Here is a 21,283-nt window from a genome sequence, read left to right on the forward strand (position 1 = left end):
TTCAGTCTATAGATTAATCACCCCTAGCTCTTTCCTCTTTCACCCACAAATCTCAAATTTATACAATATAAGGGCAAATAACTAATTTTTGTTTCACCTGAGTTTTGAAAATAAGCATATGGCAAACCTAAAAAGATAAGGTAAAAATAAAATCACCAACGTCGAAAAAGGAACCGCGGGGGGGTGGGGGGGGGGGGGAGGGCTGAATGTTGAAAAATTTATTAGTGAAAATGAGTTTTTCACTAACTTTGGACATGAATCATATATTTATATATGTGTTGTATAAATATTGATTTGAGTGTCCAAAACGGAGCGTAGATGAATTAATATCAATGCTCGAAGTTGTATGATTGGAATAACCAAAGAAGAGAAGATTGGATTTATCTTTGACATCGTGTTCCACGTAGGAGCGCATGAGTGTCGCGCCTGCATAACGGTCTGTTGCGAACAATTGTTTGGACCTGGTCAAATAGTTTGTTTCAATTCATGTCATGAATAAATATGATGGTTTTGATTCACCACTTAAATCTAATTAAAAGTATTTAATCATTTTAATTACAATAATTAATTTTCAAGTTTATTACAAGATTATTATCTTGTTTATGACATATTAATTTGGTTAAGTATTTCTCATTTTGTGTAAGCATATAATGAACTTGTTGGTTCATGTTGTAGAAAACACTTAGAAAATATTTTGGAGTCACTTACACACACTCATGACAAAATTTAGAGAGGAGCACTCTCTATACTTATTATTAGGGCATGATTTTATGTTGAGGATCCTTAATCCTTAACTATCTTATGGATAGATTATCCTTGAGATATATAACAGGTTATAAATGATTAATGATCCTCGGTGTTATTTGTATACTAATGATTGCGTTTAGTATGGTGATGTGTTAGACAAGTATAACAATTTTAGGACATGCTGACATCAATTATCTTCATGGAGTATTCTCTAGCTGGAGTATGGATACAGGATCCTTATTCAGTATAGCTAGTAATGGACAATTTCGTATGAAGACTGATGTTTGAATATCAACTATGGTTCCTAGACCTGGTCCACCACTTAATTCGTCACTGAACGGCTATTAGCACGTGGTCAAAGCACACGATGATGAAGAGTGGAAGACTAGCGAGATTATAGGAATAGTTGTTAGTTAGTTACTTATTTTTTTTATATAACCGAGTTATGATCAACATTAGGCAGACGCACGCTCACATTTACACTCGTATTCTAGCTGCTAGCTCATCAGAAAACACACACATAGCTTTCATTGTATCTGTTGATCAATAACTCCAACCCTTGTAATCACCTTTTACTATTAATAAACTTGACGGTGATAGTTTTCACCGTCCGGGGGATTTTTGTGCCGGAGATTACTATAATCACGTACCATCCGACAAAAGATTAACTTTTTAATCCTTGACCGAAGCAATTCGACCAAAGATTACCTTGTTAGTTTTTAACCGAAGTAAAGATTATCGTAATTAAGGGTTTTTTCCCTCGTGATCAAATCCTTGTGTTCATCAAGATCTCAGTTTTACAATCATTAATATCGTATTAGCACTATACCTCACTTGACAGATTTGGATACATTATCCTTAGCTAATTTTCATCCAAAACAATTTGGCGCCCACCGTGGAGCAATTGGTGCTATAATCGTATTATTCTGATCATTTTCAACCTTTTCATACCCATATCACTATCAATGGCCTCTCAATAAACCTCTGCTTCATCAACTATGCCGGCTACGATTCCTCTCTCATCAAGGACCTTGACACCATTGCCTCCGCCAATTACGGGAACACAACGGCCTGCTGCTGCTGAAGCGAGACGCAACTACCAGTCTTCCAGAGCTCGAAGACTGCTGCTGCTGCACCGGTGGTTAATACTAACAATGATGTTTCATCTATGTTTTCGCAGGTTAAAGCATATGTGGAGCAACAGACCAAGACCAACCAGAGGATCCTTCGTGAGATAGAAGATCTCAAGAAGACTAAGAGGCCAGCGGAGGACCACACCCCCCTGATACCCAGTGTGCTGGATTTCACCAGTCCAGGATCATGGCTCAGTTTACTCAAGGATCATTTATTCTTCAACAAGGATCCATGGGTCAACAGACTCAAGGATCCTCACTGTTTCTGCCAGGATCATCTATCCTTCAACAAGGGTCTATGGGTCAGCACACTCAAGGATCCTCATACTTCCAGCAAGGATCATCCATCCTTCAACCAGGATCCTTTGGATTGTATCACCAAGGATCCTATAATTCCCAACCTCAAGGATCCTTCTTTCAGAATCAAGGATCCTCAGGAGTCCAACATCAACAATCCTCTAAAGTCCATGAAGGAGATATAATCCCCATGCAGACCATAGCCTCTGGAGGACCAACTCCAATTGCAGATTCTTCTTATCCCAAACTACTCATCCGGGATGTCGACCTTCACCCAGCAAAGAGGTAAATTGTATGACCCTATATCCTTAGATACTAACCGTGGTCCTATGCAGGATACATGTATCAACCAGGCCATGGCCAAAGAACTACAGATGCTTAAGGATATGATATCCAGTGTTCCCGGGGTGATACGACCAATCCCCGAGATACCTGAGGGAAGCTACAAGTTATCAATATTTGCTCCACCTATCTGTGATGCTGAGATCCCGAAGCGGTTCCAAACCCCCAACATGAAGATTTATGATGGGACCCACGGATCCTGAGGAGCACGTTGCACAATATCAGGGAAAGGATGGAAATCAACCCCATCCCTGAGAGACTCAAAGAAGCTTGCTTATGCAAAGGATTCGGATCCACACTCACAGGATCTGCATTAAAATGGCTGCTAAGTCTTCCTCCCTTTTCTGTTACTTCTTTTTCACATTTAGTTAACTTGTTCAACAGCCAATTTTCCTGTAGTAGGAAATTCGAGAAGTTAACTAGTGATTTATACCGAGTTATCTAACCTAGTGATGAATCTCTTAGGGATTTTGTTACAAGTTCGGTAGGGAAGCTATAGAAATCCCTAATCTTGACATGGCTACTGCTGTTGAGGCCTTCAAGATGGGAGTTCAGAGGAGCTCCCCCCTTTTATGATGATCTTGTGATGACTCCTTGCAGGTCTCTAGATGAAGTAAGGAACAGGGCGCTCAGATTCATACGGTTGGAGGATGACAAGAGGATCCAGGATCGTCTGGGGAATCAGATGCAACAAGAATCCTCCGACAAGAAGCAAGTATTCTCATTCAAGAACAACAACACAAAGCCATATAACAAGTTCAACAACAGAACGTACGAGCAGTTGAAGAAGGAGAGGATGATAACGATTATCCATGCATCTCCGAGTATTGTTTCTTCGTAGATACCCATGGCTTGATCTGCGCCATGAAGGATCTAGGAGAGAAAGCAAGGTGGCCCCGAAAGAACGAGAAGACGACTGCCTTCAAAGACAAGTCTAAGTGGTGTGCCTTTCACGAAGACTTTGGCCACACAACAGACGAATGCATCGGCTTGAGGAGGGAAATTGGATACCTCCTGAGCAAGGGTCACTTTAAAGAACTATTGGGAAGGAAAAAAACCAGGATCCAGGATCCTGAAGATCTTCCACAAAAAGCGACGCCGCCACCACCAGATGCTCATGTGATCAACTTTGTCTCCAGAGACTGCGAAATGTTCCAAGATTCGTGTGCCTTAGAAGAAAATCCCACAAAAGAATTCGAGTTGGACGATGAAAGAAGACCGCTTATCCCCGTTACTCGAGTAACTGATCAAAGGGTCTTCTTCGACTCAAAGATCCAGGATCCTCAAAAGGATGAGCTGGATGTCCGAATGGTGAATTTCATCTCTGGTAGGATCAGACATTTGTGGAACTTCCTTCTCTACAGCAAAAAGACTTGCCAAAAGAAGTCAAGATGGATACGGAGACCAACCGATAGTATCCACTACCTTAACAACTGACAAAAGAATCTTCCTTCGACGAGGAAGATAAACTAAACATCCAGGATCCTCATCATGACGGTTTGATCATTACTTTTTTTATCGCTAACCATTATGTACGCAGGATCCTAGTAGACGGAGGGAGCTTAGTCAACATTATCCAGCATGATGTCCTCAAAAAGATGAACATACCGGACTCAGAGATCATTCCTAGAACATCAGTGCTAGTCGGTTTCAGTAGGGGAAACCAAGAAAACATTAGGGGACATCAACCTCCCAATTTACATCGAAGGGTTAAATTCATACCAGAAATTTTGTGTTATTGATAACCTTTCTTGTTGCAATGTTATTTTAGGAGGCCCTGGCTGCATGGAATGAAGGGTGGTAGCCTCAACGTATCACCAATGCATCAAACTGCCTACCCCCTTGGGGAGTTGTGAAGATAGTTTGTGACCAAGCGGAGGCCAAGAACTATTATTCTTCATCAATGAAGCCAACAGCCAAACAAACTATAGCATAAGCAACTACAGCAGCAACCTAGGGACGTGCTAGAAGCTCGGGAGAAAGACCTTAAAGAAGTATCATTGGACCCTGAGGATCCAGAGATAAAGTGTTCCTAGGATCCAGTATCCCCAGAAAAATCGAGGAGGATTTAGTATCCTTCTTGGGACAAAGAAAATCTACCTTCGCCTTCAAGCACTCAGACATGACAGGTATTTCAAAAGAGGTAATCACTCACAAAACTAGGCCTTGATTTATATGTCAAACCCGTCCATCAGAAGCGAAGAAAATTCGCTCCTGAGAGGAATAAGATCAAACAAGAAGAGGTTGAGAAACTTCTTAGGCCGTTATGATCAGAGAGGTTCAGTATCCTCGATGGTTGGCTAATGTGGTTGTAGTTTCAAAAAAGAATGGAAAGTGGAGGGTATGCGTTAATTTTACAGATTTAAACAAGGCATGTCCCAAGGATCCTTTCCCGTTACCACATATAGACTCCATGGAGGATGCAACGGCAGGGCATGAAATGCTTACCTTTATGGATGCTTCCTCTGGATTCCAACAAATCCAGATGGACCATCTGATCAAGAGGATACAACATTCATGACTCCTACCGTCATATACTGTTATACTGATATGCCGTTTGGACTAAGAAATACAAGGGAAACATACCAAAGGCTAGTCAACATGATGTTAAAAAATCAGTTAGGTAAGACTATGGAGGCTACATAGATGATATGGTGGTGAAGTCAAAGAGAGCCGAGGATCACCTTAGAAACTAATTATCCTATTAAGAATGTTCTCAGAAAGCCAGAATTGTCAGGTAGAATGGCTAAGTGGACTGTGAAGCTGAGTGGAAATGACATTCAGTATGAGCCTAGAACAGCTATCAAATAGCAGGCACTTGCAGACTTTGTGGCTGATTTCAGTAGTGACATGTAGAAAGAAGCCGACCTAGAGGTTCAGCAACTAGATGTAACCAAGGATCCTTGGATCCTCTTCACAAATGGAGCATCCAACATAAGAGGAACGGGATTGGGCATACTACTGAAATCGCCACAGGGGGACATAATACCGCAGTCCATTGCATGTGCATTCCAAGCTACCAACAATGAGGCAGAATTCGAAGCACTCATAGCAGGTTTACTTTTAGCCAAAATTATGAGGATCAGGTATCTTCAAGTTTATATGGATTCTTTATTCATTACTAACCACTTTAACGGTTCTTATACCGTAAAAGGTGAAAATATGATCAAATATTTAGAAATTGTGAAGGAATTAGCAAAATCCTTCGAAGTGTTTAGTATAGTACAGGTACCAAGAGAAGAAAATGCCGGGGCAGATGCCTTAGCAAATTTAGCTTCATCCTTGAAAATTCCAGAAGATACGAAGATCCCAATTATCCACATACTCTCGCCAGCAATAGGAGAGCAAGAAGTTGGAGAAATAACAAGTGATAAGCAGATTGTACTTTGGGATCCATTATCCTCAGGCAATCAAGGATCCTGGATCCTTCCAATCAAAAAGTACATTCAAACTAGAGAAATCCCAGCTACGGAGAATCCGAAATCCTTCAAACTCAAGGTATCACAATATATTTTATTAGATGATATGCTATACAGGAAATCTCTTGCAGGTCCATACTTGAGGTGCATCGAGGATCCTGAAATCCAAGAAGTACTTAAAGACTTTCACGAAGGAGATTGTGGCAACCACACAGGAGGAAGGGCATTATTCTCCAGGATACTTAGAATGGGGTACTTCTGGCCAACAATGAAGAAAGATGCAGTAGAGTATTCGAAGAAGTGTGATGCCTGCCAAATGAATGCAAATATCCTTCATTAACCAGCAGAACCAATGTATCCTATATCCTCTTCATAGCCTTTCATGAAATGGGGGATGAACATTGTTGGGAAGTTGCCAAAGGCACCAGGTGGAAAGGTCTTTATGCTCTCCATGACGGACTACTTCTTTAAATGGATCGAAGCAGAAGCATTCGTACAAGTTCGAGAAAGGGAAGTTATATCTTTTATCAAAAGGAATATTATAACTAGATTTGGTATTCCTTCTGAGATTATATGTGATAATGGTTCCCAATTTATTGGGAAAAGAACAACTAACTTTTGTGACAGCTGGGGCATAAAGATGATTACTCCAACACCAGTGCATCCTCAAGCTAATGGTCAAGCGGAGTCTAGCAACAAGATCATCATCAACAACTTAAAGAAGAAGCTAGGATCCAAGAAGGGAAAGTGGGCCGAGGAACTACCATATGTTCTTTGGGCCGACAGGACAACACCCAAGAATGCAACAAGCCAAACACCCTTTTCATTGGTATTTGGGTCAGAAGCGGTAATCCCAACAGAGATGGTGGTTCCTACAGCAAGAACGAGCATCCATGATCCTGAAGCCAACGAAGAAATCCTTCTTGAAGACTTGGATACTGTTGAAGAACTCAGAGACCTGGCCAAGATCAGAACGGCAGCTTATCAACAAAGGGTAGCTGGGGCATACAACAAGAATATAAGAATCAGAAGATTTCAAGAAGGAGATCTAGTCTTGAGGAAAACCTTCCAAAATACTACCAATCCGGCTGATGGAAAGTTAGCACCCAAATGGGAAGGACCTTATCAGATCGAGTCGGAAGCAGGAAATGGGGCATATCATTTTCTCACAATGGAAGACAATAGATTACCAAGGGCATGGAATGCTATCCACCTCAAGAAGTATTTTTTCTAATCAGGATCCTGTATCCTGAGAGGATATATTATCCTTAAAGGATTAAGGATCCCCGAAATTGGTAATATCTATCCGATCACTTATCCTTTTCATTTTATTATTCTTAATTTAAGGATAATATATTCTTAACATTTTATCTTTTCCAAGTCTTGAATATCAATGCAGGGTATTATTGAGATGTGTAATAGTCAAGAGGTTGGCCACCTCTCCTTTACATTCAAGGTACTATCTTGTTTCCCTTGGCTTAGCCCACGTTTGGGTATGACCCCCGATGGTCATATCCTCTAAGGTTTAAAGGTTTTCACCTTTCTTATAAATAGAGTTTATACACTCTCGCCTGGAGCGCACGCTATCCAACGTATAGTCCGGGGCAGCGGGACCAGTACACGCTTAGTGGCTGACAATTTCGTTGTTTTCGGCTATATGGAGGATACTACGAATTATGGTAGACGTACCATACCATCGGTTTGTAACGTTTTCACATTATCTCAAGACAAAGGTTTCTAACATTTTCATGTTAGCTAAGATTTATAACGTTTTCACGTTATCTTCGTTTGGGCTAAATCCCGGGTTGGGCGAGTCCCCAGTTAATATCCGTTTTTGGGCTTGCCCCCAGATTACATGGGCTTGTCCCTAGATTACACGGGCTTGTCCCCAGTTTATTATTTGGGTTTGTCCCCAGCTTAATGGGTTTAATCCCACTAACACTATGAGTTGTTTGCAACAGATTTTCTAAATTCATTATGAGGATCAAAATTCTAAGGATCCAGAATCCTAAAGTTATTCCTTCAATGATCACTGAGAGTTCAGTACTTATGGTAACATAGGTCTACCTAGACCTTCTGGTATGGTCTCTATTAATGAATTTATGTGTTATTTTAGTTTCAATAATTTTGGATATTTCAAGTTAGTAAATTACTCCTTTGAAGATATTTTATTACTAAAATCTTTTACCTGTTTTTAAGGATACTTTATCCAAAAATTTGTCCTTTAAGGATATTCTTTTGTATGACTTTTATCAACTTTTAAGGATATTTTATCCTCTGATTATTCTTTAAGGATATTCTATCCCAAGTAATTTTCATAAGGATCTGTTATCCTAAAATCTTTTACTTAAGATTATTTTCAAAACTATCTACAATGTTAAAGTTGTATCTAATAAACTTTTAGAAATAAACAACAGGCAAATAGTTAAAAGATTTATATTAATTAAAATAAGCCACATGAACTTATCCAAAATTCTTAATCCGGACTTCACCATGCAAAAGATGGACCATCCATCCGGGTTAAGTAAGTACTACTAACAGTTCATAAGTGCAGGAAAATTTAAAGACAGGGGCAACAAAGGCTTCATCCCCACAAACAGAGGATCCCTCCACCTTTGTCACCCCCGCAAATTGTCTTAAGGATCATGGATCCTTTACCCTAGTTGCTACTGTTTATTACATACCATAGTAATTGTTCATAAAAACATCATAAAAGCAAAATAAAACGGGCTTGGGCCTTGTCTTCTGTATCTTTCATCGCCCGTTCATGCATTTGCTTCCACCTCCACCGTTGCCTCATTTCCTCCTTCAGCTTCTTCCTGACCCTTCACACCGCTCTTCCCTGCTTCACCTGCTTCAACCATCATACCTTCAGCCTCACCCTCGCCTCCACCCAAGTCGATCAAGGCTTGCTTCCATTCTTTGATTTCCCATGAAGATTTGTCAAAGGATGGATCATTGTCTTCAGTCACCAGTTTGATCCTAGCCTCGAGGACCGACTTGGCTGCCCAGACCTTCGCCTCTTCGGTAGCCCGGTTGATTTCGTCCTGCATTTGGACTGCCAGTGCGGCAGCATGCTCCTATATCTGTCTCTTCTCTTTGGTCATCTTTGAGAGGGCCTTATCCTTAGCAGCAGCCATAGATCTCATCGCAGCAAGGGTCTCTTCATGCTCTGCAACAGTCTTCTCATAATGGCTTCGGGCAGAATTGATGGCCTATAAAAGAAAGCAGGATAAGCTTGGGAAGATACTTGGATAATAAAGATTAACAAGAATAAAGGATCCTTACAGTAGAAAGCATTTCCAGAATCTGCTTTTCGGCATCAAAGGGGTTCTCTAGGTCTGAAATCTTCTTCCTCTTAGCTCCTGACTTGGCTCGGGTTGTGATCGGACGAGGCTCGGACGTAGGGGTTGATTTCGGGGTCTCTTTCTTGGTAAACATGCAGTCGATATCCTTAAGGGAGAACTTGGAAGCAGACTTTCCTGATTTCGGAGCACCTGTAAACAGCAAATGACATATAATTTTTCAACTCTAACACTTTTTAATACTAATAGTTATTACTCTTACTTGACATGATTGACTCTGAGTTTGATCCTTGAAAAGCTTCAATAAACTTTGCTTGAAAGGTTCTGATTGCAGGATCCAGTGATAAGAACTTCTTCACTCTGTCTTCAACTCCAGGTAGATCAGCCAGCAAATCAAAATTTTCAACTACACAAGCAATAAAAAATATTAGCAGAAGAATAAAGTATCCTACCTAGGTTACCTAAGGATCCTAGATCCTACCCTTTGGTATCCACTTTTTGGGAAGGTTAGTTCCACCCGGAATGGAATCCCTTCTTACGAAGAAAAATTGGTTTTTCCAGAGGGTACCGTTAAGGGTGACTTTGAAAATAGGAATTTCTTGGTCAGGTTTCGATTTGAAGACAAAGCGTTTGGAACCATGGGTAACAAGATTGTACAGGTATGCTAATTCTGCTAGGCCGAACTCGACTCCTTCTTCTTCGGTTACCCTCTCTATGGTATGAAGGGTTCTCCACAACATCGGCATGGTCTGTATATAACTAATTCCCGTTAGGGTGAAGAACCTTTGGGTGAAATCGGGAAAAGGATACTTTTAACCTATCAAAAATGGTTGGGCCGGAAAGCAAACCCAGTTTTTCGAAATACTATCGCTACGGGCTATAGGGTCGAAGGGTCGGAAAACTGTATCGGCTGGAAAATGTGATCGGATTTCATCGATTTCCGGATCTGTGAACTTACAGATCTTGGAAGAGAGAGCTTGGAGGATGCCTTGTGGATAAAGATCATCGGGGTCAGTATGATTGAAAGAAGAAGACGAAGAGGGTACAGAAGTAGTCGACATGTTGAAGGAAAATAAACAAGAGGAAAGAAGGATACCAGAGAGACGCCTGGATCTGTGGTTATAAAAGAGTTATAATCATCGCATATATAGGCGGCGTATAATTATGGTTTGTGGATATTAAACCGCCTGACACACGTCTAATCACCTTCTTTTTTTGCAGGGATTTGAAATTCAAAATGACAGCTGTTTTACACAATCACCCGCCATTTTGGGGGCAATTGTTAGGGCATGATTTTTATGCTGAGGATCCTTAATCCTTAACTATCTTATGGATAGATTATCCTTGAGATATATAACAGGTTATAAAGGATCAATGATCCTCGGTGTTATTTGTTTACTAATGATTGCGTTTAGTATGGTGATGTGTTAGACAAGTATAACAATTTTAGGACATGCTGACATCAATTATCCTCATGGAGTATTCTCTAGCTGGAGTATGGATACAGGATCCTTATTCAGTATAGCTAGTAATGGACAATTTCGTATGAAGACTGATGTTTGAATATCAACTATGGTTCCTAGACCTGGTCCACCACTTAATTCGTCACTGAACGGCTATTAGCACGTGGTCAAAGCACACGATGATGAAGAGTGGAAGACTAGCGAGATTATAGGAATAGTTGTTAGTTAGTTACTTATTATTTTTCTTTATATAACCGAGTTATGATCAACATTAGGCAGATGCACGCTCACATTTACACTCGTATTCTAGCTGCTAGCTCATCAGAAAACACACACATAGCTTTCATTGTATCTGTTGATCAATAACTCCAACCCTTGTAATCACCTTTTACTATTAATAAACTTGACGGTGATAGTATTCACCGTTTGGGGGTTTTTTGTGCCGGAGATTACTATAATCACGTACCATCCGACCGAAGATTACCTTGTTAATCCTTGACCGAAGCAATTCGACCAAAGATTACCTTGTTAGTTTTTGACCGAAGTAAAGATTATCGTAATTAAGGGTTTTTTCCTTCGTGATCAAATCCTTGTGTTCATCAAGATCTCAGTTTTACAATCATTAATATCGTATTTGCACTATACCTCACTTGACAGATTTGGATACATTATCCTTAGCTAATTTTCATCCAAAACACTTATGTCAAACAACTTCAAAAATTTGTCCTGCATCTTGATAAACACCAATATAGCCGGTGACTTCATCGGGTTCGTGGCCATCTCCGGCAGTACACATACTGTTCCGGTTGTTGTACCCTGGGAAACAGACGCGCTTGAGAGTAGGCACGAAATCTGTTTTAAGGGCCCCGTGTCTAACACATGCTCCTCTCTGAATTTTGTCATGAGTGTGTGTAAGTGACTCCAAAATATTTTCTAAGTGTTTCTACAATATGAACCAACAAGTTCATTATATACTTACACAAAATGAGAAATACTTAACCAAATTAATATGTTATAAACAATAAAATTAATTTAGTCATAAACAAGATAATTAATCTTGTAATAAACTTGAAATTAATTATTGTAATTAACATGGTTAAATACTTTTAATTAGATTTAAGTGGTGAATCAAAACCATCATATTTATTCATGACATGAGTTGAAACAAACTATTTGACCAGGTCCAGACAACTGTTCGCAACAGTCTGTTATGCAGGTGCGACACTCATGCGCTCCTACGTGGGACACGACGTCAAAGATAAATCCAATTTTCTCTTCTTTGGTTATTCCAACCATACAACTTCGAGCATTGATATTCATTCATCTACGCTCCGTTTTGGACACTCAAATCAATATTTATACAACACATATATAAATATATTATTCATGTCCAAAGTTAGTAAAAAACTCATTTTCACTAATAAATTTTTCCAACACTGATTTTATGTTCACTCAAAGACTCAAATGGTCATTTTGTCTAGATGGTGATAGAGATTCAAGATGGAAGATGACAGCCTTTGGAGTGCCGTTATTAAGGCTTTCCATGTTGACGCTAGGACGTGGCATGTACATCAATTTAACAAAAATTTAAATGGCATTTGGGGTACTATTGCAAAAATTGATAACGATCTCGCTCGTACTCAAATGGTGGTTTTCCAGGCTTATAAAAGGAGTAGTTGGAAACAGAGCAGTTATTCGTTTTTGGTCCGATGTTCATCTTGAAGAAATTCTATTAAAGGATATTTACCCTAATCTGTTTGCTTAGAGACGAAGAAAGAGTGTACTGTGGCCGACATATGTAAATAAAGAATGAGGTTATCATGCTAAATTGGAAATGAGGAGGCAATTGATAGGGGGCACGACAGTTAATGAGCTTATGGAGCTCTTGGAGAAACTATATACTTTTATATTTCAAGGGGGTCACGATAAATAGGTGGCAGAGATGAATCCGAAGTATTTACAATGGCTTCGGTTAAAAGGCTTCTATACCAAGCTGACTCGTTGCCTCGAGATAGTATTTTGGAGTGGAACTATTGTGTTCCTTTGAAAGTAAATGTCTTTGCTTGGCAGGCTATTCTAAACCGGCTTCTGATGATTGATAATCTTAAAAAAAAGGGAACATTATAGTTTGTTAGGATAATGCATCTTTTGTTTGAATTCGGGGGAGTCTACTGACCATGTTTTCGCTTTATGTTTAGTAGATTCTTTTATGTGAGAAAAGATTAGTAGGTGGTGTGAAATTCCACCGATCTTTTTTTTTTCATTAAAAATATTTTTGGCTTTCAGAAGCATAAACCTGATATAAAGATAAGAGAAAGATGGGTCAGGATATAGTTATGTTGGCTTGTTGGTGCTTGTGGAAGGCCCGTAATGACTATATACACAACAAGACGATTAAGGTGGAAAGCATACTTGGAGACATAATAAATATAAGTTTTTTATGGATTAAAAATAGAGTGAAGCGTTTGAGTTTCGATCGTATTAGATGGAATTTATCAGCTCTGTAATTGTTGGTGTTTTGTTTTGTACCTGGAGATGCAAGCTTCTTGTTAGCCGGTGCTGGCAATTGTTTTGAATGGAATTTTGCAACTAAGAAAAGGTAAACATAAATAAAACAGTACTCGTTTTGGAAAAAACAAAGCACAAGGGACTAAAAGGAATGAAAAGATAAAAACAGGGGCTAAAGTAGATAGAGACAACACAAACAAATAAAAATAAAAACACGATTGATTTGTAGGTCGTAGGGATTCAAGTCACACATACATTGTTGAATCTTAAACCACCGTTAAACCGCCGCCGCCGTCGTCTTCTTACATAAAAAATGTCAAATACCAACGAACAACAACAAGATCCACCGGAGACCTTCGAACAAATGGGATTAGACCCACGTCTAATTCGTGCTCTAACCAAGAAAAACATCGACAAACCAACTCCCATTCAACAAATTGGCATTCCACTCATCCTCGTAAGCTCCGGTTCTCATTAATTATTATTCTCTCAATTGATTACTTATTATTATGCAAATTAACAGGAAGGTAAGGATGTAGTGGCTCGAGCGAAAACTGGGTCCGGTAAAACGTTTGCGTACTTGCTTCCTCTGCTTCAGAAGCTCATGTCGGATAATAATAATAATAATAATAATAATAATAATAATAATAATGTTTTGTCGTCCAAAGCCTTAGCTCCGGCGGCCATTATTCTTGTTCCGTCACGTGAGCTTTGCCAACAGGTATAATTTATAATTATAAACTCTAGAAGGTTAATTTGTTGAATTTAATTGGGGATGTTAATATGTTATTGTTAATTTGTTATGGTTGTTGAACAGGTTTATTCGGAGGTTGTTTCGTTAATTGAGTTGTGCAGAGTGCAGTTGAAAGCTGTTCAGTTGACGGGTGAACCGAGTTTCTCTGAAATGGTTGGTTGATTCTTTAATTGTACATCTTGGGATGTAAACGGACCGAACTGAACAAGGGTTAACTGAAAGGAATATTTTTTTTGTTGGTGTTTGCTCATTAAGGAAATGGACTTGTTTGGGAACGGTTAATTGAACACGAACAATGTTTTATTTGATTTGGCTTACTGAGAATTTTCAGTGTCAACGGTTTAGTCCGGTTACCAAGTTTGTGTTGGTGTTTTTTTAACATTCGTATTCATATGTTAATTTTACATATAAATTAATTACATTATACTCATATTTATTTGTTTTTTGTTTTATAGTTACTACTTTTGCTTAAATCTATATGATGAGATTTGAAAACCTTAAATAAAAAAAGATTAAAGAACATAAACGGATGTAAATGGACACATAATCGAACGTTCACGAACACACTTGAACAGACATAGGCCTCTGCTCATGTTTGTTCGTTTAGTTAATTGAACGAAATTTCTTGTTCATGTTCGTTCATTTATTAAACGAACAGTTTGCAGAATGTTCAGTTCGGTTCCTTTACAGCGCATATATACATCTGATTATGGTATTATTTGAATTTGAAGTTAAATTTGGTGATGTTTGGTTGTATAATTTGGTTTATAGGCGACCACATTAGCAGGGCCTCCAGATATTTTAGTTTCGACTCCTGCTTGTGTTCAGAGGTGCTTATCTACAGGTGTTCTTCAGGCAAAATCAGTTCAAGATTCACTTTCGATTCTTATTCTTGATGAGGTCTGAATCTGTTCAATTGGATTGAATGTTTATGATTGTATAATTTGTTTGATTCATTTGAAAAATTGGAATCTTGAAATCAGGCGGATCTTCTTTTCACTTATGGATATGAGAAGAATCTTAAAGATCTAAAAGCGCATATTCCTAAACGATGTCAGTGTCTTCTAATGTCTGCTACCTCAAGGTAACTAACTAACTAACTAACAAATTATAATGTTAGTTTGTTAACGTAATGGCCTGTTATTCACATAAGTCTCATGAAATATTATAACTTTTGCAGTGAAGATGTTGACAGTTTGAAGAAGCTTTATCTACACAATTCCAGTATTCTTACTTTAGAAGACGGTGATGGAAAAGACGATATCGTCCCTAAAAGCGTTCAGCAATTTTGGATACAATGCAGCGACCGCGATAAACTTCTTCACATTCTTGCACTTTTGAAGCTGGATCTTGTGCAGAAGAAAGTTTTAATATTTACTAACACTATCGACACAAGTTTTAGACTTAAACTGTTTCTTGAGCAGGTATGTTGACCATCTTAGAAATCAAGGTATTATTCTACATGTTGACAAATGTGAAAACACAATCTTTTATTTACAGTTTGGTATAAAATCTGCTGTCTTAAATGCTGAGTTGCCTGTGAATTCAAGGCTACATATTTTAGAGGTATCCTCGTAGGCCCGTTTTTTTAAAGTCTATTGTTTTTATAAGTATAATATCCATGTTATTTTGAACCCAGGGATTCAATGCTGGACTATTTGATTATTTGATTGCAACCGATGATAGTGAAATGAAGGAGAAAGAACAAACTGATGGAGATAAACAGATTGAAAAGAAAAAGTCAAAGAAACATAAGAAGAGGAAATTGGACATGGAGTTTGGTGTTGTTAGAGGCATAGACTTCAAAAACGTTTATACGGTATTTTTTTGCGTACATATTTTCTTTTAGATGGTTTTTTGTTTAGGGTGTAAACGAAGCAAGAAGAGCCCGAACTCGACTAAACCCGAGATGCGTTTGTTTAACTAATGAGAGAGCGAGTTCAGCTCATTTTGAGCTTTACATCTAAAGCTCGAGCTTGGCTCAGCTTGTTTATTATATATCGAATAATTTATTTACATTTCATATGTGGTTTTGTTATAGTTTGTATGTATAGCAATAATTTATATATATTATAAGTTAACTTTATCATATTGTTATATATTATAAATTTTTGGATCTTTTCAGAACTCAAAAACTTTAGGACTCTCAAGAACTCCTAACCAATCATTTTATTTATTTTATATATTTGTATAATAATATTAGAGGGTAGTTTGTCATTAATCATATGTAATTTTGTGATTACTTATATGTGTAATAACCAGTTTATATGACTAAAAAGTTGACATAATAAATGACAAAACTATCCTTAAGTAGGGAGTGTTTGGGATTCCTTATTTTTGCCTCCCTATGACTTTTGGGAATAGTTATAAGTTACAAGTTTGTGTTTTGAAGCGAGCCTGATCTGTAAATATTGTTATATAAATATATATTCAATATAATAAATATAAACTATATACATAATAAGCTCGCGAGCTAGCTCAAGCTTGATAAGTGCAGCTGAGCTCGGGCTCAAGCTCTTTTTAGCAAGCTGTTCTTGAGAATCTGATGGGAATGAGCTATTAGGGGAAGTGATATATAGTTATTTAGCTCAAGCTCTTTTTAGCAAGCTGTTCTTGAGAATCTGATGGGAATGAGCTATTAGGGGAAGTGATATATAGTTATTTTTAAGGGGATCAGCGAGAAATTAATACAAGTGGCTAAAGTGTAATATAGGGGCAGTATAAGTAATAAGAATAAGACGTGTTAGTGAGCAGGATCGAATTTCTGAAGTTTGTTAGGGCTCCGATGTATGGAGAGAAGGCATAGCCTTGGATTATCCTTGTAACTTTTCCTTTACACTTTTGTAATACAATCGTTCAGTTATTTGTTTTACTCATTTTCTTCTCTAATAAACTCAATCAATCACAATCGGAAAATATGAAACCCTATCAGAATCCCACGAGTGTCTTGGCTTGTTTGCACCCTAGTTTTGGAAATAGCCTTGCTATTATATTCTTCGCTTGATTATTTTTTATATTTTTTTTTGCAACAGGTTATAAATTTTGATATGCCTATAAGTGCCGCAGGATATGTTCATCGAATCGGACGAACCGGGAGGGCATTTAACACGGGTCAATCTGTTTCAATCGTAAGTCAGTTTGACTATTGAACACCTTTTGTCTCTTTGACTTGTTGACTTCAATGCTTGATTTTGAAACAGGTTTCTCCTGATGAGATGGAATTATTTGAAGAAATTAAATTATATTTAGGAGAAAATGAAGATACCGACTTAACATGTATCGCTCCATTTCCGCTTTTGGAAAAAGACGCTGTCGAGTTTTTACGGTATCGAGCTGAGGTAATTGTCGATATATTCAATTTGCTTTTTATAAAAGCTTTTTCAAAATCAAACCGAGTATTCATTTTATGATTTCTTTACAGGATGTTGCAAGGAGTGTGACAAAAATTGCTGTCAAAGAAGCCCGGGCTCAAGATCTTCGAAACGAAATTCTCAATTCCGACAAGTCTGTTTTTTTTTTCTTTTCTTTTAACCGTGTTATAAAAAATAACTAGTTATAGATAATTAACTCAAAAGTATTTGTTTTATTTGTTCAGGCTGAAAGCTCATTTTCAAGAAAATCCAAGGGATTTAGGTAAGTAAAGTGTAAATTGTGTATACATTGATCATACATGTTATATCAGAAGTTATAATATATAATTTATTTTCTATTTGAAAGATCTATTGAAGCATGACAAGCTTCTAAGCAAGAAAGCTCCCGCGCCTCATCTACGTGACGTGCCCGAATATCTGGTCGACCCTAAAACTCAGCAGGCTAGCAAGTTTGTTAAACTGACCCGAGCCGTGATGGGAAGAAGTAATAATAACAGTAACAGAGGTCAAAAAGCCAGATTCAAGAAAGCGGGTGATCCGCTTAAGACTTTTTCTGCAGACGTATGTGTTGACTTTATGTAAATTTTATTAATCATTTTGTTATGTTGTTTATAAGTTTTTGTTTTTGACATTCTCAGGCAAAGAGGAAAGCCAAAGGCAAGGATTTTGGGCCCAAAAAGAAGAAGCAACAAGTTTGATTGCTTCATGGAAATTGTAAAAATCCACCACAATTTTGTAGCATTGTTGAATTTTACTTAATATTTTGAGGGATCTTGATTATAATAGACTTGTGGAACACTTGTTATGTTTTGTTTGGATCCAAAGTTTGTTTTTGAGCAGAGATCATATTATAAGATGTAACACTAGTGTATAATTTGAATAGTTTTACCATGTGTTCCAACTTTGGATAGAGATTTACACATTAAGCTAAACACCGCGTGTTCATTGTTTGGGACTTCGAATCCATAGCCAGTTGGGACTTTTAGCTAGGACTGAGCAAGTTAGGATAGCTGGACCTAACTGGTTATACCTGAGGCCAAGTAATATGTGTTATAAACATGACCAGAGAACTGATGGGTACATTTCAGATGTTGGGTTGAGTCGGTTTTGGTGCTTCGATTGTAGTACAAGGCACACTGAGTGACTGATTGACCATGAATATTGTTTAATCCGTTGATTTTGGGTCTGAATTAAACCACATTAGACCTTTCAGAAGTGTATTGGATATATGCATACCAAGTGTTTGCTGAATGCCTTTTTTGAGTTTTTGTTTTGACCAACGAATAAGATATCATGCTGTTCTTTGTTCTTGACAAAATGTTCTTTTTGTATATCAATATCAGTAGTTAACTGTTAAATTAAAAATAAAGCATGCGAGCTACAAGATCAATATGAATTTTAATCAACCAATTTACCAACTTTAGAACAATTACAGGATAAAAAAACTCTCCAAACGAATCATGCACGATTCTACGACCCAATCCAACTATAACCCGGTTGCTTCACACCTCCACAATTCCTCATCATCTTCCTCACACTCTCAGCTTCTTCCCAATACCCACAATCCGCAAGAATATTCGCCAAAACCACGTAAACACCCGCCTTATCTTCTTCCCCATCAAGCAAAAACCCTGCAACTATCCTCCCCAGTCTCAAATCACCATGAGCCGCACACACGCTAAACAAATTCCACCATACCTTACCATGCACCCTCAACCCGCCCCCCTTTATCAACATCTCCCCTACATCAAGATACCCCGCACGCCCCACAAGGTCAACCAAACACGAAAAATGGTCAACCCTCGGCTCTAAACCATACTCATTCACCATAGAATTAAATATCTTAATTCCATCAGTCACAAGACCCGCGTGACTACACGCAGTCAACACTGCAGTGAAAGTGGTTTCATCTGGTACGACTTTCACTTCTGTTGACTTTTGCATTGACTAGAAACACGAAATCGCATCCTCGCATCTCCCGTTCTGCGCGTAAGCAGAGATCATCGAGTTCCACGACACCACGTCTTTGTCACTCATTGACTCAAAAACGTTTATTGACGTATCCAAAACACCACATTTCGCGTATAATGCGATAAGCGCGTTTCCTAAACACATCTCGTGGCGATGGTTAAACTTTATTATGTACGCGTGGATCTCTTTCCCGTGTCAGGAAGTCAGAAACACTAGCGCATATGTTTAAAACGATGCTTAACGTGTAAACATCGGGCGATAAACCCGACCTGACCATGTCATAAAATAAAAGCAAACCGTGTATTGAACACTCGCTTAAATGAACTCCTGAAATCATCGAGTTCCATGATATCAAATTCTTGAAACTTGTTTCGGTAAATATAGTATACGCGTCGTTTATTGCATTTTGTTTAGAAAGGGTCGATATTAACGCGTTTGACACTTCGGTTTTTGAAACAAGACCGTTTATTATCACGGTGGCGAGTATCACATTAATATGTATTATTGAATCCATGGTTGATAGTAAGCTTCCAATGGTGAATTCATCTGGTTCATATCCTTGTTGCATATGTAAATAAGTCAAAATCACGTGTCGAGACATGTTTTCTTGAGCATATGATGTAATCATGGTGTTCCATGACACATGATCCTTGTATATTAAAGTTTCGAAAACCATTTGAGCCGATTTCAAGTCACCACAACTTGAATACATGGTAATAACTGCATTACTAACAGAATTAAAGTCACTGTATCCGGTTTTAATTGTACACGCGTGCACCTGCAAGGCAGTGTCTTCACAATAACATGAACCGATAACACTCACAAAGGTCCGTTCGGTTGGATCAAGACCAACTTCTAGCATGTCTTTAAATATCTTAAAAGCATGATCATATCGTCCCATGTTAACCAAACCGGATATCATCGCATTATAAGTAATCTGATCATGTACTGTTCCATTAAACACTTTGTACGCCTGATTAGCGTCTCCAACGTTGAAATACATGGTAATTAACGCGTTGGTAACCGAGGGTCGGGCCAAAAATCCAGTCTTGATAACGAGCGCATGCACTCGGGTCCCAAAATCGAATCCCGAACCACATAAGCTCAAAACACTAGCAAGACTGTAGTTATCGTGCCGAATACCCAACACCTGCATTTTATTAAACAACCCCACCGCGATATCATAATACCCGTTATCGATACAACCGGTGATCACCGCGTTCCAGGCTGCCTCGTTTCTCAGGGGAATTTCATCGAGCACTTGGCTTGCATACTCAACTTCCCCAAGGTTTGTGCATGCAGACAGCAACGTTGTCCATGAATCCACATCTGGGTATTTGATATCATCAAACACACGTTTGACTGAAGCTAAATCTTGTGATTTATAGTAGAGAAACAAGAGGGTGTTGGCTACATGTGGGTATGCTTTGAAGCCTGTACGGATGACGTGTGCGTGGATTTGGTTGCCGGAAAGAATGTGACGGAGGTTGGCGGTGGCGGTGAGGGTGGTGGAGAGGGTGTATTGGTCAGGTTTAAGAAGGTGGGAAGAGTGGATTCGGTGGAATAATTGGAGGGTTTTGGTGTATTGGTGAGGGTTGCAAGTAAGCAGTTGAGCTTAATGAGTTCATTGTTCATAATAAGTGAAGAGGTTAGAGAAATGGGATATTAATATACCATGGTATAATTTTTATTTATTAGTAAGAGGTGAACACACTTAACACCCACGTATTGGTAACTAAGCATAATAAATGAATGAAAACAAAGTGTCTTAGACAAGAAAAACGGAAAGAAATTGAAACCGATAATTTTTGGTGTGCAATGGTTTGGAAATCCCCTATAAATAATAATGGAGGTTTCTTATTGACTAATCAATGGAGTTCACATGCACTTAGTAGTGTTGTCAATGAATCAAACGAACACGAACAAGGTTTTGTTCGCGTTCGTTCGTTAAAGAAATAATGTGTTCACGAACA

The 21,283-nt window shown here is 38.4% G+C and overlaps 1 protein-coding gene and 1 pseudogene across 1 annotated transcript; one reads left to right on the forward strand and one right to left on the reverse strand.

Annotated features, from left to right (window-relative positions):
• Nucleotides 1-13,470: 13,470 nt before the first annotated feature.
• LOC143607146 (DEAD-box ATP-dependent RNA helicase 16-like) lies at nt 13,471-18,191 on the forward strand. The gene is made up of 14 exons (XM_077082696.1): nt 13,471-13,671; nt 13,738-13,935; nt 14,032-14,121; nt 14,740-14,868; nt 14,952-15,052; nt 15,149-15,392; nt 15,469-15,534; nt 15,608-15,787; nt 17,001-17,096; nt 17,169-17,306; nt 17,390-17,472; nt 17,564-17,601; nt 17,686-17,900; nt 17,978-18,191. Exons 1-14 carry the CDS (start codon nt 13,528-13,530, stop codon nt 18,035-18,037), a joined length of 1,782 nt encoding a protein of 593 aa, XP_076938811.1. The 5' UTR covers nt 13,471-13,527; the 3' UTR covers nt 18,038-18,191.
• Nucleotides 18,192-18,769: 578 nt separating this feature from the next.
• LOC143607147 (pentatricopeptide repeat-containing protein At3g49740 pseudogene) lies at nt 18,770-20,945 on the reverse strand (annotated as a pseudogene).
• Between the last annotated feature and the right edge of the window lie 338 nt (nt 20,946-21,283).

The sequence above is a fragment of the Bidens hawaiensis genome, unplaced genomic scaffold, assembly GCF_021521415.1.
Source record: "Bidens hawaiensis isolate Kalapana, Puna unplaced genomic scaffold, B.hawaiensis_p1.1 tig00079679_1, whole genome shotgun sequence".
NCBI lineage: Eukaryota > Viridiplantae > Streptophyta > Magnoliopsida > Asterales > Asteraceae > Bidens > Bidens hawaiensis.

What these genes read in the sequence shown, in the direction of transcription:
- LOC143607146 (XM_077082696.1), top strand. Translation starts at nt 13,528, where the DNA reads ATGTCAAATACCAACGAACAACAACAAGATCCACCGGAGACCTTCGAA. An exon ending in CGATTCTTATTCTTGATGAG is followed by an intron (nt 14,869 to 14,951) that starts GTCTGAATCTGT and finishes TCTTGAAATCAG; the next exon opens with GCGGATCTTCTTTTCACTTA. An exon ending in TTTTACGGTATCGAGCTGAG is followed by an intron (nt 17,307 to 17,389) that starts GTAATTGTCGAT and finishes ATTTCTTTACAG; the next exon opens with GATGTTGCAAGGAGTGTGAC.